At 44.3% G+C, this 24,695-nt stretch overlaps 1 protein-coding gene across 6 annotated transcripts in view; it reads left to right on the top strand.

The window, feature by feature from the left end:
- cpvl (carboxypeptidase vitellogenic like) overlaps positions 1-24,695 on the top strand; it is a 120,535-nt gene that overhangs the window by 59,634 nt on the left and 36,206 nt on the right. For all 6 annotated transcript variants that reach the window (XM_068059459.1, XM_068059468.1, XM_068059498.1 and 3 more), the window contains 4 exons: positions 2,170-2,292; positions 2,570-2,701; positions 6,365-6,463; positions 20,864-21,037. In XM_068059459.1, the coding sequence (XP_067915560.1) occupies positions 2,170-2,292; positions 2,570-2,701; positions 6,365-6,463; positions 20,864-21,037 (528 nt within the window). The remainder of the gene's footprint in view (positions 1-2,169; positions 2,293-2,569; positions 2,702-6,364; positions 6,464-20,863; positions 21,038-24,695) is intronic.

Below are 24,695 nucleotides of genomic sequence, written 5' to 3'. Positions count from 1 at the left end.
TAGCCTGCATCGCGTGCTTTTTATTTGCCCCTGCCCATGAAGCTGTTTTTGCCAGGAACCGCACCATGATGCCCCAGTGGCCTCATAACCTTTCAGCCCAATTCCAAACCGACTTTATATTCTTACTAGCCACTGATCCGGTTATCCTCCTAGTCAGTTGCATGTTTTTTCGAGCACTGATCCTCAAGGGTACTTCTAACTCCCGGTCCCTCGCTGTATTGATTCTGCTTTTGTAGCAGACCGCTTGTGTTGCCCCAGTTTCTTTATTCTGGCTTCTCCCAATCTTTGGACTGACTCCATTCCATGATCTCTGCACTGAAGAGAATTACCACAATTCCGATCTTCACTGTTGTGCTTCGACTTTACTTCTGCAACTGAGCTTCAAAAACTGCCACTGTATTGTGTTACTGGGTTCTTCACACAAACTTACCAATCACACACTGATGAATGGTAAATATTTTGGGTTCTTTTTATTGAAGACACATAATACTATATGCAAGTTACAGGAGAGCTCTACGCACACCTTATTAGGGATCAACACACCTCCTATTCCTGTGTCACATTCTGTATGACATCACTTCCTGCAGTGATGATGCACACTCACTATTTACATATTCCTTTTAAAGCAATATCACAACAGACATCAGCTAAGGACTGAATTGGATTCCGGTGAAATGTTCACTCATGATCCAATAGCCTGCTGACACATGGAGCTGAATTTTACCAGTCCCCCAACGTCGGGGGTCGTGGCTGGGAGAGGCCCGCAACGGGCCTTGACGCCGGGAAGCCCCCACTCCATTTTACCGGTAGCAGCAAGGTCTCTGGGCAGCCACCTGCCGCTCGGCAGTGGAGCCTTAATTTGAATATTTAACTTATACTGAATGCATAAACACTAGCTTGTCCCGATGGCCATCCCAGATCGATATTCCGGTCGGTGGCCAGAACTCACGCATCTTCGGATCTCCATTCAGAGATCCAAGGCATAACATTGGTGGGGAGGGGGGGGAGGAGTGAATTTTTCAAGGCAGGGGGAGCGGCAAAAACGAACGCAATTTGTTGAGGGGATGGTGGGAAGGGGTTGAAGGTTAAAGGAAAGAAAGTTCGGGGGGTGGGGTGGGAGAAGATCATGATCGAAAATTTACTTTTTTTGCAGGGAGAGGACAAATAATGAACGGATTATTCATTGGCGGGGTGGGAGAGGGGATTAGAAGTGTGAATAACATTTTAATTTATTGGAAAACCTGTCACTTTTAAACTTTAAATATAACTGAAGGGCTTGAAGCCCTTTAAAAATGGCACCTGTGTGGCAGTGCCGGACGTCATTGTCAGGGACGAGTGGCAGTCCCCTCTACGACATCAGGGGCGGGCATTCCGCCCCTCCATGTAAATAAGCTGGCGCGTGAAATATCGTGGCAGTTCTGCGGTGCATATCTCGCGCGTGCACCGCGCCTCTTTTGAAGTACACCGCCAATAAAAATTCAGCTCATGATGTTTAGACTTGCATATATAGAATGAACACTTAGGTGTAATATTAGTGAGCTACTGATATCTACAAAGCTGTGCCCTGCCACAAGGACTGATACACGAAAGAGGAGAGAGGGGAAAAATTGCTCATTCCCATACAGAGCTTGCATTATTAACATATATGCATTGCAAAATGTTATTAAAATTCATATGTCGTGTACACAATTTTTGATCAGATTGTTCTGTCAATATTTACCATTGTCAGCTGATATGTCAACACCTCCTGCAGAATTTTGATATGCCAAATATCACAATGTAGTTGCAGGTATTATAGAGTGAGTTTCTGAAGTCTGTCTCCAGTTCTGCTGTCATCTTGTGATAGCTGAGATATATCTATCACCGCTGTGGGCAATTTATTAATATATAATTGAGACCAGGTTATTGAATGCTGTACTTTTGTTTTAGCAGATCCTTGGCACCATTTTTCTTCTGCTTTCCCTTCAGTATTTGATCAGAGTTTTAAAAGTTCTGGAGAATTTTATGTTCTTAATGTTAATTTGCATAGAATCTATTTTTGGCATTCTTTTAAAAGCATTAATTTCATTCCAGAAATATAGAGTGAATGAGTAGTGAGGTCATGAATGGAATAAACATGTTTTACTGAAGTTCTTGTACATGTATCTTTTAATATGTGAATGTCTTCAGTCCTATGCTGGAAAGTATGTGCCTGCAATTGGTTACTATATCCATACCCACAACCCTGCTGCCAAAATAAAGATCAACTTCAAGGGAATGGCCATTGGCGATGGACTGTGTGATCCTGAAGTAGTAAGTGGTTTTGTTATAAATTAAGCAGAATATTTGAGTTGTAATTTCGTTTTATCATGATAAAAGGAAGTCAGTACTCAGACAACTTCCTCATAACTTCAAGATGCTAATTTTTACCATATGTTCATCATGCCAGTAACTACTAGATTGCTTTAAATTATACCTTGCTGACCATGCTGATTGCAGCCTTTGACTTTGAAAAATCACTCTTGAAATTTTGAAATTGAATTTCTGTGAAGCAACAAAGTTACTCCTTTGTTGTGTGTCTGTTGCACAGATGTTGGGTGGTTATGCGGAGTTCATGTACCAGATTGGGATCATCGATGAGAAACAAAAGCAGTACGTCCAGAAGCAGGCAGACATAGCAGTGCGTTACATTCAACAGAAGAAATGGGTGGAAGCCTTTGAAGTAGGTACCAGAGGCTTGGTCTTGGCCTTAAAATTGGAAACATCTGAGTAGTGTGAGGGTCAGTATAGAGCATGATGGGAGGTCAGAAATTTGTTGCTTGATGGCATGTTGTTCAATTTAAAAGCGACCAGTGTTAAGACATTCTAATAAATGCTCTCCCTCTCCAAACCTTTTCAAAATGTAATATGATCTATGTTTCTCAACAAAAACAATTCTTAATTGTATGTTAGTGTACAATGTGGGATCCTTTTGTCTTCGCCCAAACTTGTCAGTAGATCACTGAGTTAATAACAATTGAAAAGTATAAGGGAAAGGACTTAATATTGTAATCTAATGTTGTGAATCAAAAATTCATGTGTCTGATTAAATGTTGCCTTGTTTTTGCTGAAGTAAGAGTAATTTGAGTGAAATCTTGCTCTATTTATTGGCAGCCTTTCCTTTTCTAGTTCACAGTGCTAATTATTGTTACAAATGTGGCAAAAATTGATAGTCATTCCTATAAAATCAGACTGAGCTGTTGGAACTATCCTTGTATTTCACTCAGATCTTTTCTGCTTACTGTAATAACACAGTTCCATGTTTGAATAAGTTCTGGAAAGCAGCTTATTCTACAAGTATGTTTATTATTCTTTTGCAACAACTTTATAATTTTTTAATACTCCTCTGTTTTATGCACCCTCCCAATAATTCCAATTTTCAACTGCTTATATTGTGAACAATTTCACCTACAACTACATTTTGGTAACAGGAAAATATGAACATTTTCCCTTCCCTAATGTTATTTCTGTCCCAGTTTTCTGCTATCTCTCCTAAAGACTGTGACACATTCTGTAATACAGTTTCAAGGGTATCTGCTGCTCTTCACTACCCCATCATGTTATCATTCTTCACTTGTGCTCCTAGGTGCCAAATAACATGGGAGGCTGTGCAACTGAACCTGACTTTATCTTACATGCTTTTTACATGCACCCTTTCCAGAAAGAGCAACAATAATGATCTGGAGTAGGACGATCGCAAATGTTTTGACTCTGGTGTAATTTGTAGCACCCCCACCTCCAGCTTCTCTGGGACAATCTAATTCAGACAGATCAAGGATACAGCTTCTGTGAACTCACTGCTCTGTATGGCTCAGTACTAATATGTATGTATTTAGTCACAGTTAGTGCGTTTATGTTCATCCAACAATTAACAGATTTTTCTAATCCAAGTGAAATATTATGGATGTGACGTTACAAACCCATGGACACCAGTTAGATGCCTGGGTGTTGAAGCCCACACCGGCAATTGGACCCTGTAATAAAATAGAACCTTTGTTTAAAGGGAACATTTACTCAGACATAGATTCATTTCTTACACATTTTAATGGAAAAACCGCTTTGTCGGCACTGTTCTTAGGCAACACTTTAACTTCTTAATAAATCTTCAAACAGAAGATCATTCCTGACCCCTCAAACTTTGTTTATAATCATAAGCCATAATTAACACAATTGTTAATCTCCTACGACTGCTAAAATATGTACATTCTTTTAAAGGCCAGTGGGAGGGGTTTATGCTATCCTATCGGATGAAAATCTCCTGTCTCAAAATGAACACTCCCATCGCCTCCTGTTAGTGGGAGTTTAGTGAAAATTTTCATGCACTTACAGCAGATAGCTGCTGTGGTTCAAGAAGGTGCCTCACCACTACCTTCTGAAGGGCAATTAGGGATAGGCAACAAATGTTGGCCTTGCCAGCGACACTCACACCTCGTGAAAGAATTAAAAAAAAAGAAATGATTGAATAAAGTTAAATGTTTGGCTTACATTTACAGGTGTTTACATTTAAGAAATATTTACTATAGATATGTATTTACGGGATTGTATTTAGAGAGGAAATAATCCATTTTATTGCTTAAGAAGGCCTTTTTAAAAAAAATACTTGTCATTCATAGAATCATACAGCACAGAAGAAGACCTATCGAGTGAGTCATTTTCAAAGAGCAATCCAGTTAGTTCCATTTCCCCACTCTTTCCCCATATCCCTGTAATATTTCTCCAAGTATTTATCCATTTCCCTTCTGAAAGCTACTATTGAGTCTGTTTCCAATACCCTATCAGGCAGTGCCTTCCAAAACCTCACCACTCAAATGAATAAAAAAGCTTTGCCTCATGTCACCTCTGGTTCTTTTGGCAATCACTTTATGTCTGTGCCCTCTGGTTATTGGCCCTTCAGTTTCCTTTTACTTACTCTACCTAAACCCTTCAGGTAAACTGTTCTTCACTTGTCAATCAAAGCAATTACATTGAATTGTTCAATTTTTAATCATAAACCACATGCAAAATAATAGTTTCCTATAGCAAATGAAAGTAATTATCTTGTGGATAGCTTTCTCTGAATTTATCTCCGCATGTGTTGTGTTAAGTATAGGTTACATCTTCAAATAGAGAAAATGTCATGCCTCTTAAAATATTACAGCAGAGATCTGTGTTACAGCTGCTTTTAGTTTAAAGGGACGTGACACAGATCCAATTTTACAAATTAATTCTGTGGGAGAAGGGAAAAGAGGGAAATGATTTAAATGCTAATAATATCCATATATGGCAGTCTTTATGTGGTTACCATACATAGCAATACTAAATGGATGCATTCATGCTCAAGCATTTCTCGACCAGGAATCTGATCTAAGCTGATTATACAGGTGGCTTCAACTATTGCCATGTTGCTTCTTGACTGGCTAATTCACCAGAAATTTGGAGTACAGTAGCCCAGATAATTATTCTGAAGATGGAAGAACTTCCCCCCCCTGCTCACCCCTCCAAACATGTTTCACTTTATTTTTGTCAATTATCTTGTTTGTTATGGATGTATTACAGCTGAGCCAAAACCTGTCATTGCCTGATGTTCACACACACACTTCCATAGGAGTCACTGGATAGTGATTGTGAGCAGGAACCCTGGTTGGGTTTACCCTACTGAGACATATTGTGGTGCTTTTCTGCCACACACGCATCAGTTACAGGATAGTCAGGGAGCATTTGCACTTACACAAAAGGAATTGGTATCCTTTTCATTCTTGCAGGTTAATATGAGAGCTGATTTGTTCTCTAACGCAGTAGTATTTGTAGGTAGATTATTTATTTCAAATTATTCTGTAGATAGGGAGACCTTAAAGGGAGGAAATGTTTTTTGTTGACAATCTGGCATAGACTTACTTGGCTTAATAGCCTGATTCTGTGTCATAACATTCACCACAAGTATCGGAGACTTGCACTACTCAGAGATCTTGATGGGGATATAAGCAACTCAGTAAAGGTAAGAATGTCAAAGTACAACATGTAACCAGAGCCAGCTGTTAGCTGTCATCTTTACAATTTCTGGCAAGGACTATTGGATAAATCTCAGGACTGGGATCCCTGGCTAGCTCTTTCTGCTTAACCTGACACATTAGTGTTACTTGTAACTCCCTACATCCTCCATTTCTACCCTGAGACCAGCTAACTCAGTATGGAGCAGTGGTCAAATCTTGTTTCTCTAAAATCCTTTTATCATGTTTTAGAAAATCAAGTCTCCATGTATTTGATAACATTTCAGTTGTAGTTTAGAAATAGTAATTAATCTTGATACACGTGATAATATTTCATGTTTTCCTATTTCATACTTTCTGTGTTTATTGCTTTCCTTTAGGTGTTTGATACTCTGTTGAATGGTGACACGACTGAATATCCATCCTTCTACAAGAATGTCACAGGGTGCACCAACTATTACAATTTTCTGCAATGCACGGTAAGTGACTGGAATCTAAAAATATTCTATCAGCTTTGCGAGTTGTAGGATGTCTTCTGCATTTCAATAGAGGAATTTAGAAAGCTGTCAGAATTGTAAAATTTTAACTGATGGCATCTTGCACGAAGGTAGTATTGTGGTATAACATCTCCATAGTATAACCATTCATACATCAAAAAATGTATTAGTGTGAAAATCAGCTAACCCAGTAAATACCATTAAACCAATTATTATAATCCATGAAATCTACAGCAGTACATACAGCATATTATCCACTCCACCTTGTATTATAATGATCTGGTGTAAACTACCACTTGTCTTGATTATATTATTGAACCAGTTTCATGTGAAGAATTCCATATATACTGGTTCCTTGGTGTCAAAAACTCAACTCGTTTATCTTTAGCGTAAGGGCAGTTTCTGCAATGGCAGCTCGCATTGTTTTTAGCACTATAACATAGAAAACATCCAAAGGTCCTTTAAGTGGATGGGAAAAGATGGCTTTTAAGAAATTTTTTGAAAGGGAGGAGAGAGGCATTTAGAGAATGCTAGACTGAGGCTGAATTAGCCGAATGATCAGCCAGTTGAGGGGTGAAAGATGGAGTCCGTGCACACAAGGCCACAATTAGGGTAGTATAGCGTGTGGGAGCAGATAAAAGGCTGGAATAGGTTGCAGAAGTAAGGTGCGATGTGGTTATCGAGAGTTTTGAAGAAGTCAATGAGAATTTTTAATTTAATGCATCGGAGAATAAGGAACAAATGTAGATTAGTGAGGACAGGGGTAATGGTTTTTTTTTAGTCATTCAGGGATGTGGGCATTGCTGGCTAGGCCAGCATTTATTGCCCATCCCTAATTGCCCTTGAGAAGGTGGTGGTGAGCTGCCTTCTTGAATTGCTGCAGTCCATTTGGGGTAGGTACACCCACAGTGCTGTTAGGAAAGGAGTTCCAGGATTTTGACCCAGCGACAGTGAAGGAACAGCGATATAGTTCCAAGTCAGGATGGTGTGTGACTTGGAGGGGAACTTGCAGGCGGTGGTGTTCCCATGCATTTGCTGCCCTTGTCCTTCTAGTTGGTAGAGGTCGCGGGTTTGGAAGGTGGTCAGTCTTAGTGTAGGAGAGAATGTGGACAGCTGAGTTTTGAACAAGTTGGAGTTTGTCAAGGGTGGGATGACTTCAAGGAATCTAGAGATAGCAAAAGTGTGGATAAAAGTTTTGACAATGGTGTTTGAGAGATGTGAGAGATGGCTGATGGTGTGGAGGCGGAAGTAAGTAATCTCGGAGATGGATTGGATGTCGGGTTTGAAGCTCAACACTGGGCTGAATTTTATCCGGCCAGCAGGAGCCAGAATGGAGGGGTGGGGTGGGGGGGAAAAATTCAGGGTGGATGTTGTTGCCTGGAAATCCAACGTTGGATTTTGTCAGCGGCGGGAAAGCTCAAAGCTGCCTTTGCCGCCACAACGCGGTGGGACTGCAATTTGAATTGGTGAACAGCTAGTTAGAACACGTTTGCATTGCATGGAAGACAGTTTTATGGGCGGTTTCAGATTTAGTCAACAGCCCATGAGGGTCACGTGGCTTCAGATCCCCAGCTGCATAAAGGTGGCGGCAGCAAGGCAAGGCCTCAGTAATGCCAGGGGAAGGCAGCCATGGAGAGCAGTGGATAAGGGAAGATGGGGGAGAAGAGGCCATTGTTGGCTTGCAGTGCTGGCCTCTCTGCACAGGCAGGCTTACTGTTGGGTGCAAGGGTCGGGTGGGCACACTCTCGGGGGGAGGGAGGGCCTGGATCTGGCTGGACCCGCCCGTGAAGCTCCGATAGGAGAATGGCAGCAGCTGGCCACAGCAAGAAGGGCCTATCCATATCAGAAAGTGTGCCGTACTCGGCTCAGCTACCTCTAAATGTCCGAGCGGCAGTGTCAGCGAAGTCTATGTCTCTCCAGGGAGGCCGTCACCAACTTATGCGCCATGTTGCAGGATGAACTGCAACCCATAGGCTTTGATGGGCATTCAATGCCAGTGGCCCTGAACTTCTATGCATCTGACTTTTTCCACGGATCCATAGGGGACGTATGTAAAGCGTTTTCTGCAGGTATGTTCGTCCCAGGTCCCACAGCTTTTCAAGCCCCCTGCTCGCCTTCAGGGATGGATTCTTGGGGACAAGGGCTACCAATTGAAGACATGGCTACTCACGCCTGTGACGAACTCTAGCACTGCAGCAGAGGAAAGGTACAACATCTGCCATGGGTCCACCCAAGCGACCATTGAGCAGGCCAATGGCTGTTGAAGATGAGATTCCGGTGCCACAATTGATCTGGAGGTGCCCTGCAGTAAAACCCAGCGAGGGTCTCGCGTATTATGGTGGCCTGCTGTGCTCTGCGCAATTTAACACTGTAGCGGGGGAGGCCTTGCATGAAGAGGATATGATTGATCGCCAGTCCTCATCCAATGAGGAGGCTGTAGAGGAGGCTAATAAACAGGCAGCACTGGATCTTGAATCCCTTGCATCAAAGGCCAGGGCCATTGAAAGATGCGCAAGGGAGGCATGACACACACTCATTCATACTCACTTCCTGCTTCTCAAAGTGAACTCACTAAAGACTCACCTCACTGTATTCTGCTTCTCACCTTCCTATCTCACTCCAGTGCCTAGCATCCAGCTTCACCAGGCACTCTGATAAATCAGAGACACTGACCAAACGCAGCCTGTGCCTACATTGGCAGCTCATTGAGGGAGCTAGCATGAAGGTTGCATCTCACAAGTCAGCAATGAAATCATGAGCCATCTACAGCAATGAATCTGACCTCTATTTATTACCATAATTGCAGGAGCCATTGCAAAGGCCATAATTAAGAAACCCATGAATACCCAGGTGCTCTTCTTCATACGATTCTGTGTGCTTACACGCAGTGCGACACCTGCACTGACAGCTGAGGTGGAGGCAGGTTGCTAATCGGGTTTCCTGTGGCCTGGGATAACTTCCTCTGCTGTCCTCTGGCTGCCTGAGGCCTGGAGGGCCCCGGCTGGCTGAGGGGTTGCTGCACAGGTGCAGGAGCCTCCTCCGACATCGGGGCTGCTGGAGCTGGGCTCACTGGTGGAGGGACTGAGGAGCTGCTGTCCACACTCGGAGCACCCTGAAGGGAGCCCCTCCTCCCTTTCAAGGCTCAATTGAAACTCCCCGCTGACCAGAGAAGGATGAGGAGCTGGAGAAGTCTCCAGGCACCTCGTCCCTCTCACACCTTGGCATTGTTGCGTTGAGCTCATGGCCAAGGTAATGGTGTGCAGGTCTGTTCACATCTGTGAGATCTGGTTCTCCATCAGGGATGCCAGCCTCTCAATGGAGGAAGCCATGATCTCTCATGTTGAGGCATGGCAGAAGGCATGGTATAGATGAACTCCTCCATCATCTGCTTATGCCACATATTGTCTGTGACAGCTCTACCAGGTGTTGCCTTCCCTCTCTCTGCAACTCCAGCATGCCCTGTGTTGTTGACACCAGAGGCTCGTCATCAACCTGGAGCTCAGCATGGGCCTGGCCACCCACAGTCCTCCGACTGTCAGTGGCCTTGGCTGTCACAGCCGCTGTCAGCTGCTCGGGCACATGTGGTACTGTCATCAGCTTGTGACCCTGAATCTAAGCCCCAACATATACCCACCGATGTGAGAGTATCGGTGCTGGTGGAGGGTGTGGGGTATGATGTAACGGTGCATTCCCTGACTGCTCCTCCTCCTCCTCCTCCTCAGAGTCGACATCAGGTCCCCTGTCCCGGCAGCTGGGCTTGCCGCCCAAGCTCCATGACTGGCATGAGAGAACACAACCATTTGTGGGTTAGGTTGTTCAGTTGCCCTCGTGTCAACCATACGTGTTGTGGATCTTATTATGGCCAGGTGAGACAGGGGTCTGGGGTTCCTCTCTCAGCCTTTGCCTGGTTTAACAGTGACAGGGTTTAATTTTAAAAACTCTATGTTTTAGCTCCCCCTCAGTGAATCCTTCTTTACTGCTCCAATTGTAAGGCAAAGAAATCAATCAGACAGGTTTTCTTAGATTTAGACAAGAAAGGTAGAAGTTTATTAATCTTAAACTCTAATTCGGTTAATGACTACGAAATCACGACGTGACCACGCTAGCGTGCATACGCGATAAACAGACACGCAAATAGAGACAGAAAAAGTAGAAGAAATAAAGGGGCAAAGTTTGAGGCCATATCTGGTAGTTATTTACGGCCCTTTAAGTTCAATGTGGAGTCTTTGGTTACCGGTAAGTCTTGCTGTTCATTGGGGCCCAGTGCACACTTCAACCTGTTTCGATGTAGGAGTCTTTTCTCTCTTGAGGTGTCTTCAGTGGTTCCGGAGGCTTGTGAGAAAGTGAGAGAGAGCCAGCCAGCAGAGAGGCTGTCTTGTTCCAAGTTCAGTTGCAATCTGCAGTCTGTCTTCAAACTGTCCTGTGAGCACAATTCAAACCTCCAAATGGGCCAGCAGGTTAATCATGTGACCAGCTGTTTAAACAAACTTCAGCGTTTGTGGATTCCAAAGCTCTCGGGGGTTGAGGGGTGGGTGGGTGCATGTAGTGCTGTCTCTTAAACCGACAAGATGTGGATCACCATTGCCCAGCCCAATCTCTGTTAATTGAATCAGTGAGCAATTCTTTTGTCTCTCCAAGTACTGTCTCTTAGTATACAAATGTTTTATTAGCCAAGTGTCTGGTGATCTCTTTTTAAACAAGTAATTTCTTCACTCCAGCAACAGTTTAAAATTAAGGTTCATATGTAGAAATTAATATGCCTCATTCTTGGCAGGTGGGGGTCTTCATGACAATCTCCAGAAGTGTGGTGGAGGACACATGAACAGAATGTCTCCTCGCTCTCTTGTGCAGACACTCCAGTCTCACTGTTCACTCTTGCATGGCCGCCCTGGGCCCCGCTGGCTCCAGAGCTGCCTTCTCTGCTGACATCAGAGAATGCACATCAGGGATTCCACCGCCAGTCCTCCGTGTCTCCCTGGTGTTATGGGCCCGTTTCTCCTGCAAGTGGAAATAGGGACACAGTTAGACTTTGTACAAAGAGCAACAGAACACTTATGCTAGTGGCAGTCCTTCGTCCCTTGCTGGGGTCTCCCAAATGGCTCCTTCCCACGTCCGCTCTTGGGACCTCTGAAAGAGGCAGAATCTGACAGGATGTGATGATGCCTCACCGCCTTGCCACCACCTTTGTGGTAACTCCCTCCCCATGTAGCGCTCTCTCCTGCATAGTCACATGCAAGTTCCGAAGAAGAGAAAGGTATGGAGGACTCAACTTGGCAGAGCGCAGGAGATCATTGACCCTCTTACCACACTGGACCCAGTTCTGGGACGGGGGGGGTGGTGGTGACCCCACGGCTGCTGACAGTCTCTGCGATCTCCATTCAGGCTTGCTTGGTCAACCAAGAGGATCGCTTCTTGCTATCCCTTGGAAAGAGGACCTCCTGCTTTTCCCTTGAAGCCTGGAGGAGAATCTCCAATGAGGCATTGCTAAACCTTGGGGACACCCGGTGTCTTGACTCGAACATGGTCCCAGTTGGTTCCCCCACCCATCCGGTTGCTCCACAGTCCCGGTGCAGGGCACAGGGAGATGCAGGAGTCGCAGCAGCAGTGGTAGAGATGGCTCCAGGAGTTACATAACCAGCAGGAATAGTGGAGGGGGCTCCAGGAGTTACAGAACCTGCAGGAGTAGTGGAGGGGGCTCCAGGAATTACATAACCAGCAGGAGTAGTAGAGGGGGCTCCAGGAGTTACAGAAGCAGCAGAAAGGTCTAGCAGCACTCCAGGTTCTCTGCATCAGTGAAGGGCAGCAGTACAAGCCTTGCTGGCAGCGCTTTAAAGATGATGCCAGCACCTGCGTTCTGGTCATTTGATGCCACCATCAGAGCCTCCTAGTCTGCTCCCATCTTGCAATAGGATGGGCCTCACGCCTCGGTTATGTTAATTGGCCTGCCACCGCGTGACTTACAGCGACGACACCCATTTCTAGTGCTACCACCAGGACCTACGATGGCCTGACAAAATTCAGCCCACTGTTTTAAGTATGTTATCCAACATTCAACATGCCCTGATTCACCTTGAGTATATTGCAAGAGAGGAATATTGAGTTAGTGGAAAAGAAGCAGAATTTTTGGCAGGGCCTGAAAAAGATGCCTTGGGTCAGGAAATTTTGATCCATCCATAATTTGTCAGTCAGGCAATCTGACAGCACAGAGGTGGTCACAGGGTGGAGAGGTCGAGCTGGCTATCATTAGCATACACTTGGAAGCTGGTCCGCACTGGTAGATAATGTCCAAAGAGGCCACATGTAGATGAGGAAGAGGAGGAGCCAATAATTGGTCCTCGGCAGAAATAGCGAGAAACTAGCAAGAAATATAAAAATAGATTGTATGAGAATCAACAAGTATGTTAAAAGGAAATGATCACAAATAGACAGGTCATTTTCAGGTTGGCAGGCTGCTACTAGTAGGGTGCCGCAAGGATCCGTGCTGGGGCCTCAGCTATTTGCAATTTGTATTAATGACTTAGTTGGGGGACTGAGTGTAAAGTATACAGGTTTAGAACATAGAACAGTACAGCACAGTACAGGCCCTTCGGTCCACGATGTTGTCTTTCTTTTTTTCTTCTTTTGGGCCTCCTTATCTCGAGAGACAATGGATACGCGCCTGGAGGTGGTCAGTGGTTTGTGAAGCAGCGCCTGGAGTGGCTATAAAGGCCAATTCTGGAGTGACAGGCTCTTCCACGATGTTGTGCAGACCCTTTAACCTACTCTAAGATCAAACTACCTACATACCCTTCATTCTACTATCATCCATGTACCTAATAGAACATAGAACAAGGTTTGTTACTGATACAAAGCTACTTGGGAAACTGAGCAGTGAGGAGGGCGCAACGAGTTTGCAAAGGGATACAGACAAGCTAAGTGAATGGGCAAGAAGGTGATAGATGGAATATGATGTGGGGAACTGTAAGGTTATTCACATTTGTAGGAAGATTACAAGAACAGAGGGCTGGATTTTGTGACGCCAGCAGCGCTCCAAGCACTGGCCAAAAAGACGGAGGGATTCCCGCCTCGGGATTTCTGAGCCACCACCCCCTCCCAACAACACCCCCAGCACGACTTTGCATTGTTCTGGCACTTAAGTGGCCAGTGCCGGGATCCCCACCCTTTTAAAGATGGGGATCCCACCTCCAAGAGTTGCTGGCCATCACAGGGCCGAAGGGCTGGCAGCTCTGCAGTATCAACAGTGCTACCAGAGTGGTGGCCACTGTCGGTAATGCAGAGGCCTTGGATCCTGGCCCAGCGCTGGAAACCTCGACCTCAGGGAAGTGAGGCGGAGTTGCCAGGGACAGCCCAGAAGGCCCTGGCAAAAGGGCGGTGGGGGGGGAGGAGGGGCATTAAGTGCAGGGGGAACGGGGTTCCAGGGAGTTGGAGTTTTTCCTGGTGTGATTGCCCACGGAGGAGGGGCCCCACCCCCCAAGCCCGTAGGGAGGGTGCACTGTATTACTGGGCGACCTCCCAGTGTGGTGGTGCCCCCCCTACCCGCTGCCCATTAAATCATCAGCTTATCCCGCCTCCGATAAAATTACTTGGCAACGAGCCATCCGCATCTCTTGCCTCCCCCCACCGCCTCCTGTCGCAATTCTATAGAACCCCCCACCTTTGACCCTGCTTCAAGGGGGCCCATAAAATCCAGTCCAGAGTATTTTTCAAGTGGTGAGAAACCATTAAATGTCTGTGTTTCAAGGGATTTAAGTGTCCATGTACACAAAACACAGGAAGTTAACATGCAGCTACAGCAAGCAATTAGGAAGGCAAATTGCCTGTTGGTCTTTATTGAAAGGGGATTGACATACAACAGTAAGGAAGTCTTGCTGCAATTTTACAGAGCTTTGGTGTGACCTTACCTGTAGTACTGTGTACAGTTTTGGTCTGTACACTTAAGGAAGGATATACTTGCCTTTGAGGGGATGCAACAAAAGTTCACTTGATTGATAACTGGAATGAGAGGGCTGTCCTATGAGGAGAGTTTGAGGAGAGTGAGCCTATAATCTCTAGAATTTAGAAGAATGAGAGATGTTATCATTGAAATATATAAGATTTTTAAAGGGCTTGACAGGGTAGATGAGGAGTGGGTGTTTGTCCTAGCTGGAACATCTAGAACTAGGGGGCCTAGTCACAGAATAAGGAGTCGAACATTTAGGACTGAGATGAGGAAAAATTTCCTCACTCAGAGAGTCATGAATCTTTGGAATTCTCTATCCTAGAGGGCTATGATTGCCTGTTGTTGAGCATATTCAAGGCTAAAATCTGTATATTTTTGGACTTTAAAAGAACCGAGAGTTACAGGGATCGGATGGGAAAGTGGAGTTGAGGTTGAAGATCAGCCATGAACTTATTGAATGAGGGAGCAGGCTCATGGGGCTGTATGGCCGACTGCTGCTCCTGTTTTTTACGTTTTTATGATTCTGGGTCTGACGATACGGGAATGTGAAGATAAGCCATTGCGGGAGATGTGCTGACAATAGTGGGACAGTTAGTATGAAAGGCATGGTAGGATGAAGTAGAATGGTGTGGTTGAAGGTATCAAACATCATGGGCTGGATTTTCAAAGCCTGTTGGGAGCGAAAGTAGGTGTGGGTGCGATATGAAGATTGCGTTCTTGGAGGTCAGCACCGGGTCCAGTCGCCTCCGGAACGCGAAGCTATTTTTAAAGGGACAGAGGGAACGGCATGCCTGCAGGTCCCCAACTAATCACCTGTGGAGCTCATTGTGGAGCTCATTAACAAGCTTTTGTTGTTTTCAAAGGAAGGGCACGGGAGAACGCCATGTCTGGACTACGGCAGATTTTAGAAGTCCTGAACAATGTGAAGGGCCATGAGATCCCTGGGAAGGGCTGATTAACATAATTCAGAGGCCCAAAATAAAGCTCATCTGCTCCAAAAGTGCCGCAGAGTAGCCATTGCTGGAGCTGAAAGACTTGCTTTTCTCAGTGGTGAGTGGCAGGAATCTGGACAGGGACTGAGCCTGCTGGCATCACTGGGGCAGCTGGGGTTGGCAAGGGAAGGCCTGGTGATTGCAGAAAGCCCAGCTGAGGGTATTCAGGTGGGAACAGCCTACACAGACATTGACAGAGCAGCCAAGATGTGCTTCAGCAGATGAATCCTCCTGGACAGCAGGAGGCCTGAGGAGCGCAGCAGTGTTGGGGTGGGGTGGGGCTGCAAGGAGAAGAAAGCACTCCCCAAGACATCGGGTGCATAGCCCTAGAATCAGCTACCTGCAAATGACAGAGCATCAGTGCCGTAGGAGGCTACGCCTATCCAGGCTTAGAACTTGTGCTCTGATCCACAATGACCTGAGGCCTCATGGCCCTCATGGGCAGTCCCCTACCTGCAATCGGGTAGTTCCAGGGATCAGCTGCAGACCTAGGTTGCAGCTCGCAGTTGGCAGCTCATCATGCCATCAGGAAGGTCATGGATGCAATATTCAGGATAGCGCAGGACTACTTGCACTTTGACACAGATACGCCTGCATTGGCACTGAGAACAGTGGGTTTCAACTCCATTGCTGGATTTCCCAGGCGCAGGGCATCATCGTTTGCACCCATGTAGCCATCAAGGTGACTAGCCAGTGAGATCCAGGAAGGGCTTCCACTCCCTCAAAGTCCATCTGGTCTACGACCACAACAAGAACGTCCTTTATGCGTGTGTTTGATTTCCTGGCACCTACCATCATTTCTTCATCCTCCGCTAGTCCAGGCTGCCTTGGATCTTCACTATATCCCCTGCGTGCATGAATGGATCTGCGGGGACAAGGGAAATCCCTTGAAGATAGGGCTACTGAACTCTCTACGGGAGCGTCAGACAGATGCACAGAGGTGGAACAACCAATGCCACCTGGTCCATAGGACAACGATTGAGCAGGCCATCGGGCTTCCGAAGAAGCGATTCTGGTGCTCGGACCGATTGGATGGTTCCCTCCAATACCCTCCTGCAAGGGTCTTGGTCATTGTGGTGGTCTGCTGCGCTCTCCATAACATGGCTGTCCAGAGAGGTGTGGACCTTGAGGTCAATGAAACCCTGGAAGGAGACAGCTCATCAGGGGAGGAGCGGGAGGTAAGAGAGGAGGAAGAAGAGCAGGATAACATTGAACAGAGAGGTGGCCCTTCTACACAACGAGGTGGCGTTCTCCTTCCACCCTCCGGGAAGTGGACCTCCTTCCTCTCTCTCACGGCCTCCAGCATTAGATCCAGGTCGGTATTGATGAAGCCAAGGGTCTGCCCTGCCCCTAGTTCCAGCTTTCCAGCTCCCTCCCCGACATCTCACTTCCCTCTGGTGCAGACCTCTCCCTGAGGACGACCAGCAGCCTCAGTGATGATTGCCATGGGGTGTCTAAGTGAGACCGACACTTTATCTGATTCAGCTCCATTCCTGGCCCCACTGATTCTAAGTGGACAGGCAACCAATTAAGGGCTTATCCATTTGCAAACTGAACCTGAGGTGGGTTTCAGAACCAAAACCAGACCAGGCTCCTGTTTCCCGCCTCTGTAACAAAAATCCAGCCTTCGTATCAGAACTGTCCTTTTCTAATTAACTTTCAATCCCACCTGTTTTTGCACCTTATTGCTCTGAAGAATTGCCTCATATTTACTTTGCTGGCCTTTCCTGGTAACTTATTCCATAAATCTATTCCTTTATTTAAAAAAAACTTACCTGGCTTCCCTTCTTACTTCTAACTTCCTAATTTTTCAACTTGTATTCCACATTCTTTGTTCTTTGCCACAGTGAACAAATTGCCCAGATCAACTGTCTATTCAGTTTTTGAGCTCTGCGACTGTGCGGACGGTGTTTTCTGGTCACTGTATATTCCTGTTTTTTCATAATTCTGATAACTACTTAAAGTTCAAAGTCTCCTCCAAAGAGAACAATCCCAACTTTTGCTAATTTTCCTGATACCTGGAATTTTCTTCTTTGGTCATCCCTTTATCTTCTCTGTGACGATAATGGCCCAGATTTTGCACAAGAATAACAATGAGGCTATCAGCGCTCATTGTTTTAAAGAGAAAATCGGACAACAACTTCCAGTGACTGCGCATGCACAGTTCAATATGAAATATGCTGTCAGAGTTGCCCTGTTTGCAGAGGCTGTGTTACACCAGTATCTCTCTAAGACACTTGGCATCTAAATAAATGAAAGGGTGTTGCAGTACTTATATGATGGATATCCACTAAACGCACCAGAAAATTCAGTGTAAATAAATTTTTAACAGCCTGTTAAGTCTTAATCTCTGGCACTGAAAATTAAACAAAAGTGGGGTCTCATTCCTTCAGATTTGAATTATCGTTGGAGATTTAAAAAATAAAAAACAATTTTTAAAACTTTTTCTTTCTGTCTCTTTCCTCTCTTTTTCTCTTGCTTTTTTCTCTCTCCCATCATTTTCCCTCTGCTTATTTTGCTTTCTGCACATGATTTTACATAGAATTAACTATTCTAACTTCCACTTCCTACTTCAGACTCTGCATGCTTCATGAAGAATTTGTCAATCTGATTGGTTAAGGAGATACACAGTTGCTTGCCTTGTTCACACAGGTCCCAGATCCCGTGTAAAGGGTGCTGCGCCAAAATGGATTTCTCACAAGTTCTAGTGAAAAAACCTAATGAACGGTTGGCGCCGGTCGTTCACCACTGACTGCAAAATCCGGGCCAATATCTTTTCGATGATTACCGTACACGATACTCCATACACAGTCTATCAAACACCTTGGGCAGTAGAAATATAATGTTTTTCATGTTGCATTTAAATCTGTACTGTCCCATATGGTGCACAAAATGCTTGTCTTTCACAGGTAGTGTGTAGGGGTTACCAGTTGTTAACTGATGCCTAGCTCCATTAATATTTATTCACTGCAGTAGAAACTGAGAGCTTACTGTGGAAATAACTAGCACAAAAAGATTCTACATCCCTTCTCTAAGTCCCTGTCCCAGGCTAAAAAGGTTGGCAGGCAAACTCTTCTTGGCTCCCTACCAATGTGCCTGTAAAACTATATGCTAAGCACACTGAAAAACAAATTCCTTGGAAGCATCTTGATTTGTTCTCTCTCGAGCAATAATATCCATCCCACAATTGGGTGACAAAGGTTGTCAAAACACCATGACACCTTTCCCTCCAATTTCTTTTTGTTTCCATCTTGGAATGTGTCTAATTTCCACCTTCCAAGACCAGAAATTGAAAAGTGTTTGGTGAATAACGGGTTGAAACCTTGGGGCACACGTTGATATATGTAACACTTAGCAAACTGCCGACATAACACTTCTAATTTAACAATCCTTCAGTAAGATTATTACTATGGAACCCTATTGATTCTTTGCCAGGAAATTAAAAGCTGAGGACTATGAACTGATTCCATAGTTTTATGCCAGCTCTATTTCTGATGTTTTTGGGTCATACTTGTGGAAAGTGCAACTTGTAGTTTAAAAGCTTCATGACATTCAAACCTTTGCTTCACTTTTTGTAAAAATGATTTTGTTTTCTGCCACATTTGTAAGTTATGTTGCGCTATTTGGTTTACTCCCCAAATTTTTTGTGAATCGCCACCTTGGCGTGGTGGAGAGGCTTGTGTTCTCCGACGATCCCTTGAGCAATGCAGTTCGGAGCTCCTTACTCCTGGTAGGGCCACCCATGGTGGCAAGGTCAGGGGGAGGTGCCAGATAAAGTGTGGTCCGAAAGGTCCTCAATGGCAGAACAGGCGAACCAGCTGCGAAGGCAGAAGAAGGCTACAACGGCAAGTGGTCATTGTAGGTCGACACGTCACCGATCTCTGACCACCAATCTGTCAAGATCATGTGGACAATGATGGCGCCCCAAGGTCACCACGTTAAACACAGTCACGTGCAACCTTCTACCAGGGTCCTTGAAGACCCAAGGCAGAAACTAGTGACCTTGAGTAGACGTCATCCTTGAATTGAGAGACAACTGTGATGCCGACTCCCAGAATAAAAGATTTTGGTGAGCCAAAAAATATATGACCTATTACTAGGCATCATTCAAAAATAGCTGAGGTTGCAATAATTTGATACTAAAGCTGAAAATGTGCAGCAGCTTGTAATTTTTTTTTACCTAAGTTTACAATGTCAAATGCCAGTTCTACGAATTGCAGGGCAGCATAAATAAAGAACATCTGTGATCCTAAAATGGTAACCCGTTGTCCTCTACCCTACAAAACAGGCCTTCTGTATTCTCTTTCTTCCCAACCTCCATCAGAAGTCCTGCTTGAGGAATTTGAGATTTGATCAGGCTCCTTCCTTGCCTCCACCCTCAATCTTGGATGCTCCAGGCATGTCTACATGAAGATCCTTTGTAGTCCTGTCTGCAGCCTTCAAATTCCATTTTGATATGTAAGAATAATGGGAGCATGGCATAACTCACTTTGCTGGATTTTAATTTTGAACTTCTGAAGTGTTTTACTGGATGGTTAGCAGCCAAAAAGCAAACTTTCAAAGGTGCATCTTTAATCTGACCTGAATTTGTGAATTCCATGATTATTAAAAACCGTTAGTCGTGGGAGTAGGAATTCATCTGTTGACAGAAAATTAAGCGTGTCTCTACTGCTATTTTGTAACATAAAGGGTGATGTACACAGTCTACTCTGGAAACACAATGGCGATATATATCATTGGTGAGTAGCATAGTACAAATCAATATTTCTGCCCTATAAGGCTTACATGTTGTTCACAATGCATTCCTGTGTCATTCACAATAAAAACTGCAAGAAATATGAAGGAATGAGGCCATATAAATGCCATAATGTCTGAACAAAAGTAATGTTGACAGATGGAGACTTAGTGTTATTACAAGGAATTGTGTTTGGATGATCTTGCGCAAATGATATTCTATTGCTAGTCAGATGTTAAAGTTAAATTTCTTTTTTTTTCTGTGATTCCTGATCGATCGCCTGAGGGGTGGCACATGGGCAGTGAAAAGCCAAGTGCAGTTAGAGGGTGGGAGAGCGGAAGAATTATAACATGGGAAGCCAGAAGAGGTCAAACAGGAAAGTAGAGAAGAGTTGAGGGGGAGGAGAATAGGGGAAGATGGAGCAAGGTTAGAGGTCTGGTGGAGGGTGGGGAGGTGGGAGTGGTGATTGGGATGAGTACACTTTGCTGCAGAGGTGTTTTTCTCTTGCAATTTGTAAATCGGGAATTTCTAATAAGTGTCTATTAAGATGAAGAGTATTTAAAGTGAAAGTTTTGATCTGCTTAATCCATGCCTTTTGACTAATCTTATGTGATGTAATACAATTCATATTGTAATTAATTTTGTGCCCTACAAGATTTTAAAATCTTCAATGACCATGATGTTATTTAATATATCTATGGATTTATTTTTAACAGGAGCCATTGGATCAAAATTACTTTGGTGCCTATTTAACACGGCCAGAAGTGAGGAACTCTATTCATGTGGGAAATCTGACCTTCCATGATGGTTCAGAAGTGGAAAAACATCTTTTGGAGGATATTATGCAAACAGTGAAGCCATGGGTAGCCACATTAATGAATAATTATAGGGTAAGAGTCACTTCTGTAGAGATGAGGTTGGTAGAACAAATTCTGAAAATAGAAATTTTGTATATTTATTATAGATTTATAGAAGCTGTACTTTGTGAGTATAACCCACATGTTTTGGCTAAATTATAGAACACAATAGATGTTGGAACGTAAAACAAGAACAACAATAACTTGCATTTATAGACTGCATCTAAAAGCATTTTGGAATGCTTCATACAGGTGGAATGAAAAAACTGGCCACTGAGCTAAAGAAGGATATGTTTTGAGGGGTGGTCAACAAGGTGGGTTTTTAGGTGGGCCTTAAAGGAGGAGTGGGAGAAGGATGTGGGGAAGTTTAGGGAGGGAATTCCAGACCATGAGGTTGCCAGTAGAAGCCATCGCTCCCTATGGTCAGACATAGGAAGGGATAATGCACAAAAGAGCAGAGTCAGAGGAATATGGGGGTGGTGGTTATAGCATGGAGGAGGGTACAGAGATAGGAAGGGATGAGGCTGTGGAGCAATTTAAACAACTAAGATGAGATTTTTTAAATTTGAGATGAAGACAAACTGGGAGCCAGTTTTAAAACCAAGAGGATGGTACCTGAAGAGAGGGAACCACTTACAATATTAACTAGCTTCAGGGACAGGAATTAAAGTTGGATCGTCAATAGTTTAGTGCGAATGACATCAAGTGAGCAGCAGTTAGGTCTCATGGATGAGATGAGCTTCGAGAGGGTAGATGAGAGAGAGACTAGAAAGGGAAAGAGATGTGAGACAGGGTTAGACTAGAGGGGGATCTGAGGGGAGTTATAGCTGAATGAGCAAGGGAAAGGGAGGAAAGCAGTAGACGTAGCTGAACAGATTGATTGTATCTGGGTAACAAAGAAGTGATGCGCTTCTCACATTTGTTGATGGTGAGAATGGAGGTCTGGGAAGGAATGTTTTAAAAGACAGTTGGTAGTGGCAAATAAAAAAAGCCACTTTGCTGTCTGGGATGATCCTAGGGTAGTAGGTGATTTTAACAGCAAGGCATGGGGTCCAGTAGAGATTAATTTGGTCCAACCAGATCTTGTGATGGCTAGCTAAACCAGTTGCATTCAATCTGTGCCTCTTGGACTTGAGAGAAATGAAGTTGAGTGCCATACCAGGAGTGATGGCCAGGTTAGGAGATAGCAAAGATTTTGCTGGAGACCAGGGCATGGAGATGAGGGAGTGGTTGAGCTAATCAACAGCTGCAGAAGTATCTTGGTGACTGTCTAGGTAGTTGAGAGTTTGATAGTGCAGTTTTAAGTAACTTTGGGTTAGAGTTTTTTTTCCTGGGGGCAGACACAGACAAGTGGAATTGGAAAAGGGAGGCGGGTGCAAGTAATGTACTCTCAAATTTTTTGTTGTTGTGTGCAGGCAATTTGTTTAAGTGCTAGGGCCCTTTAAATGTTTTTGTGCAGCCGTGTGCACGTGGTAACTTAAAGGGGCCGAATTGTGCACAGCCTATGTGGGAAGTTTCAGGCAGCTGCGCAACTTAGAGGGAACATTAGATGCAAGTGGTTAGGAATAAAAGGATGTGGTTAAAGATGGCAATGTCAGTAATCAAGACCATAAGAGTTGAGAGGCCATGAATATTGGTGGGAGATTGGGAGGTTTAATGAGGACAGGAGGGTAGTGAATTTAGGGAAGAGTAGGCAAGATAGACTAAGATGGAGATTGAAATCACTGAGGATGAAGAGTCACTCCATGAAGCGGCTGAGAGAGGAAAGATGGAGAATATCTCAGGGTGAAACTTGGAGTGAAAGTTGGGGAGCTGGGAGACGATGGGGGGATTTCAGGGAGAGCCGAGAGACAGATGAAGTGCTTGAAGGAGGCGTAGTCGCCAGAAGAGTAGGGAGAGACCAAGGTCTGACGTGGCGATAAGGGTTACACGATTACTGTGGCAGTTCAGGTTTGATAAGTGGTAGAAAATGTAGCCAGGGAGAAGGCTTCAATAAGTGGAAAGGTGTTGCCAACTGAAATAAATGGATGTATGATATGTAATAATGTAGACAAAAGTATTGGTATTATTGAGTTATGTTTGATTTGGTTCATGGTTTTTGTCTTTAAAAGCACAATTACTAATCACTCAGAGGTGCATATTTAACGTTTTTATATGAAACTAACATGTACAGCACAGTCCATATCTATGTAAATCTCACAACAGCTAGTCATATTAGAAATAAGCAGCATTTTGCAGTGTGGCTTCCATCCTGCAGCTCACCACCACCTTTTCAAGGTAAATTTGGGATGGGCATTAAATACTGGCCTTGTCAGTGATGCCCACATCCCATGAATAAAAAAAGTAGCCAAATTTAAAGAAAGGAAGAAAGTCTTTCATTTATGTAGCAACTTTCATGACCTCTGGAGGTCCCAAAGCACTTTATGGCCAATGAAATATTGAAGTATAGTCACTTTTGTAATGTACAAAATGTGGCAGAAAGGTCCCACAAACAGTTTATACGATAATCTGTTTTGGTGGTGTTGGTTGAGGGAGAAATATTGGCCAGGACACCGGGGATAACTCCCTTGCTATTAGAGATAGTGTCACACAATCTTTTACATCCACCTGAGAAGGCAGGTGGGACTTTGGTTTAATGTCTCATCCAAAAGATGGCAGCTCTCGCATTGTGTAGATTATATGCTCAGGTCTCTGGACTGGAACTTGAACCCGTAACCTTCTGACTCTGAGGTGAGAGTGCAACCGATTGAACTATGGCTTGCACACAGCAGCATTTATCATTTTAATGCTCAGCCTGGAAAATATGATTGACAGACAAAGAAAGGTGTCTGTGGAGCAATTCAACAGTTATGACCATGTCATCGTGGTCTGGGATAATGATTTTAATTAAATACTAAAATGCCTGAATAGCCAGAATAAACACCGTTAACGTGGAAAATATACAGCAGCAATGTAGTTGGAATATAATATAAGAACAAAATGAAGAGAGATTGGGGAAACTGGGCCTGTATTCTCTAGCGTTTCAAAGAATGAGAGGCGATCTCATTGAAACCTACAAAATACTTAAAGGGATAGACAGGGTAGATGCAGGTAAGATGTTTTCCCTGGTTGGGGAATCTAGAAGCAGGGGACACAATTTCAAAATAAGGGGGAAGCCACTTAGGACAGAGATGAGGAGAAATTTCTTTACTCAGAGTGTTGTGAATCTTTGGAATTCTCCACCCCAGAGGGCTGTGGAAGCTCAATCATTGAGTATGTTTAAAGTAGAGATTGACAGATTTCTAAATACAAATGACATAAGGGGATATGAGGATGGTGTGGGAAAGGCATTGAATTGGATGATCAGCCATGATCATATTGAATGGTGGGGCAGGCTTGATGGGCTGAATGGCCTACTCCTGCTCCTATGTTTCTAAAATATTGCGGATGCTGGAAATCTGAAATAAAGACAGAAAATGTTGCAAACGCTCAGTAGGTCTGGCAGCATCTGTGGAAAGAGAAACAGAGTTAATGTTTCAGATCAACGGCCTTTCATTAGAACTGGGAAAAGTTAGAAATGTAATAGGTTTAAAGCAGGTGAAATGGGAGAGGGTGGGATAAAGAACAAAAGGGAAGGTCTGTGATAGGGCGGAAGATAGGGGAGATTAAATGACAGAAGAGTTAGTTGTGCAGAGAGTGGTAATGGGCAGGA

The sequence above is a fragment of the Heterodontus francisci genome, chromosome 2 (genome assembly GCF_036365525.1).
Source record: "Heterodontus francisci isolate sHetFra1 chromosome 2, sHetFra1.hap1, whole genome shotgun sequence".
Classification (NCBI taxonomy): Eukaryota; Metazoa; Chordata; class Chondrichthyes; order Heterodontiformes; family Heterodontidae; genus Heterodontus; species Heterodontus francisci.
Note: the sequence above shows the minus strand (reverse complement) of the source record. Positions and strands in the feature narration are given on the sequence as shown.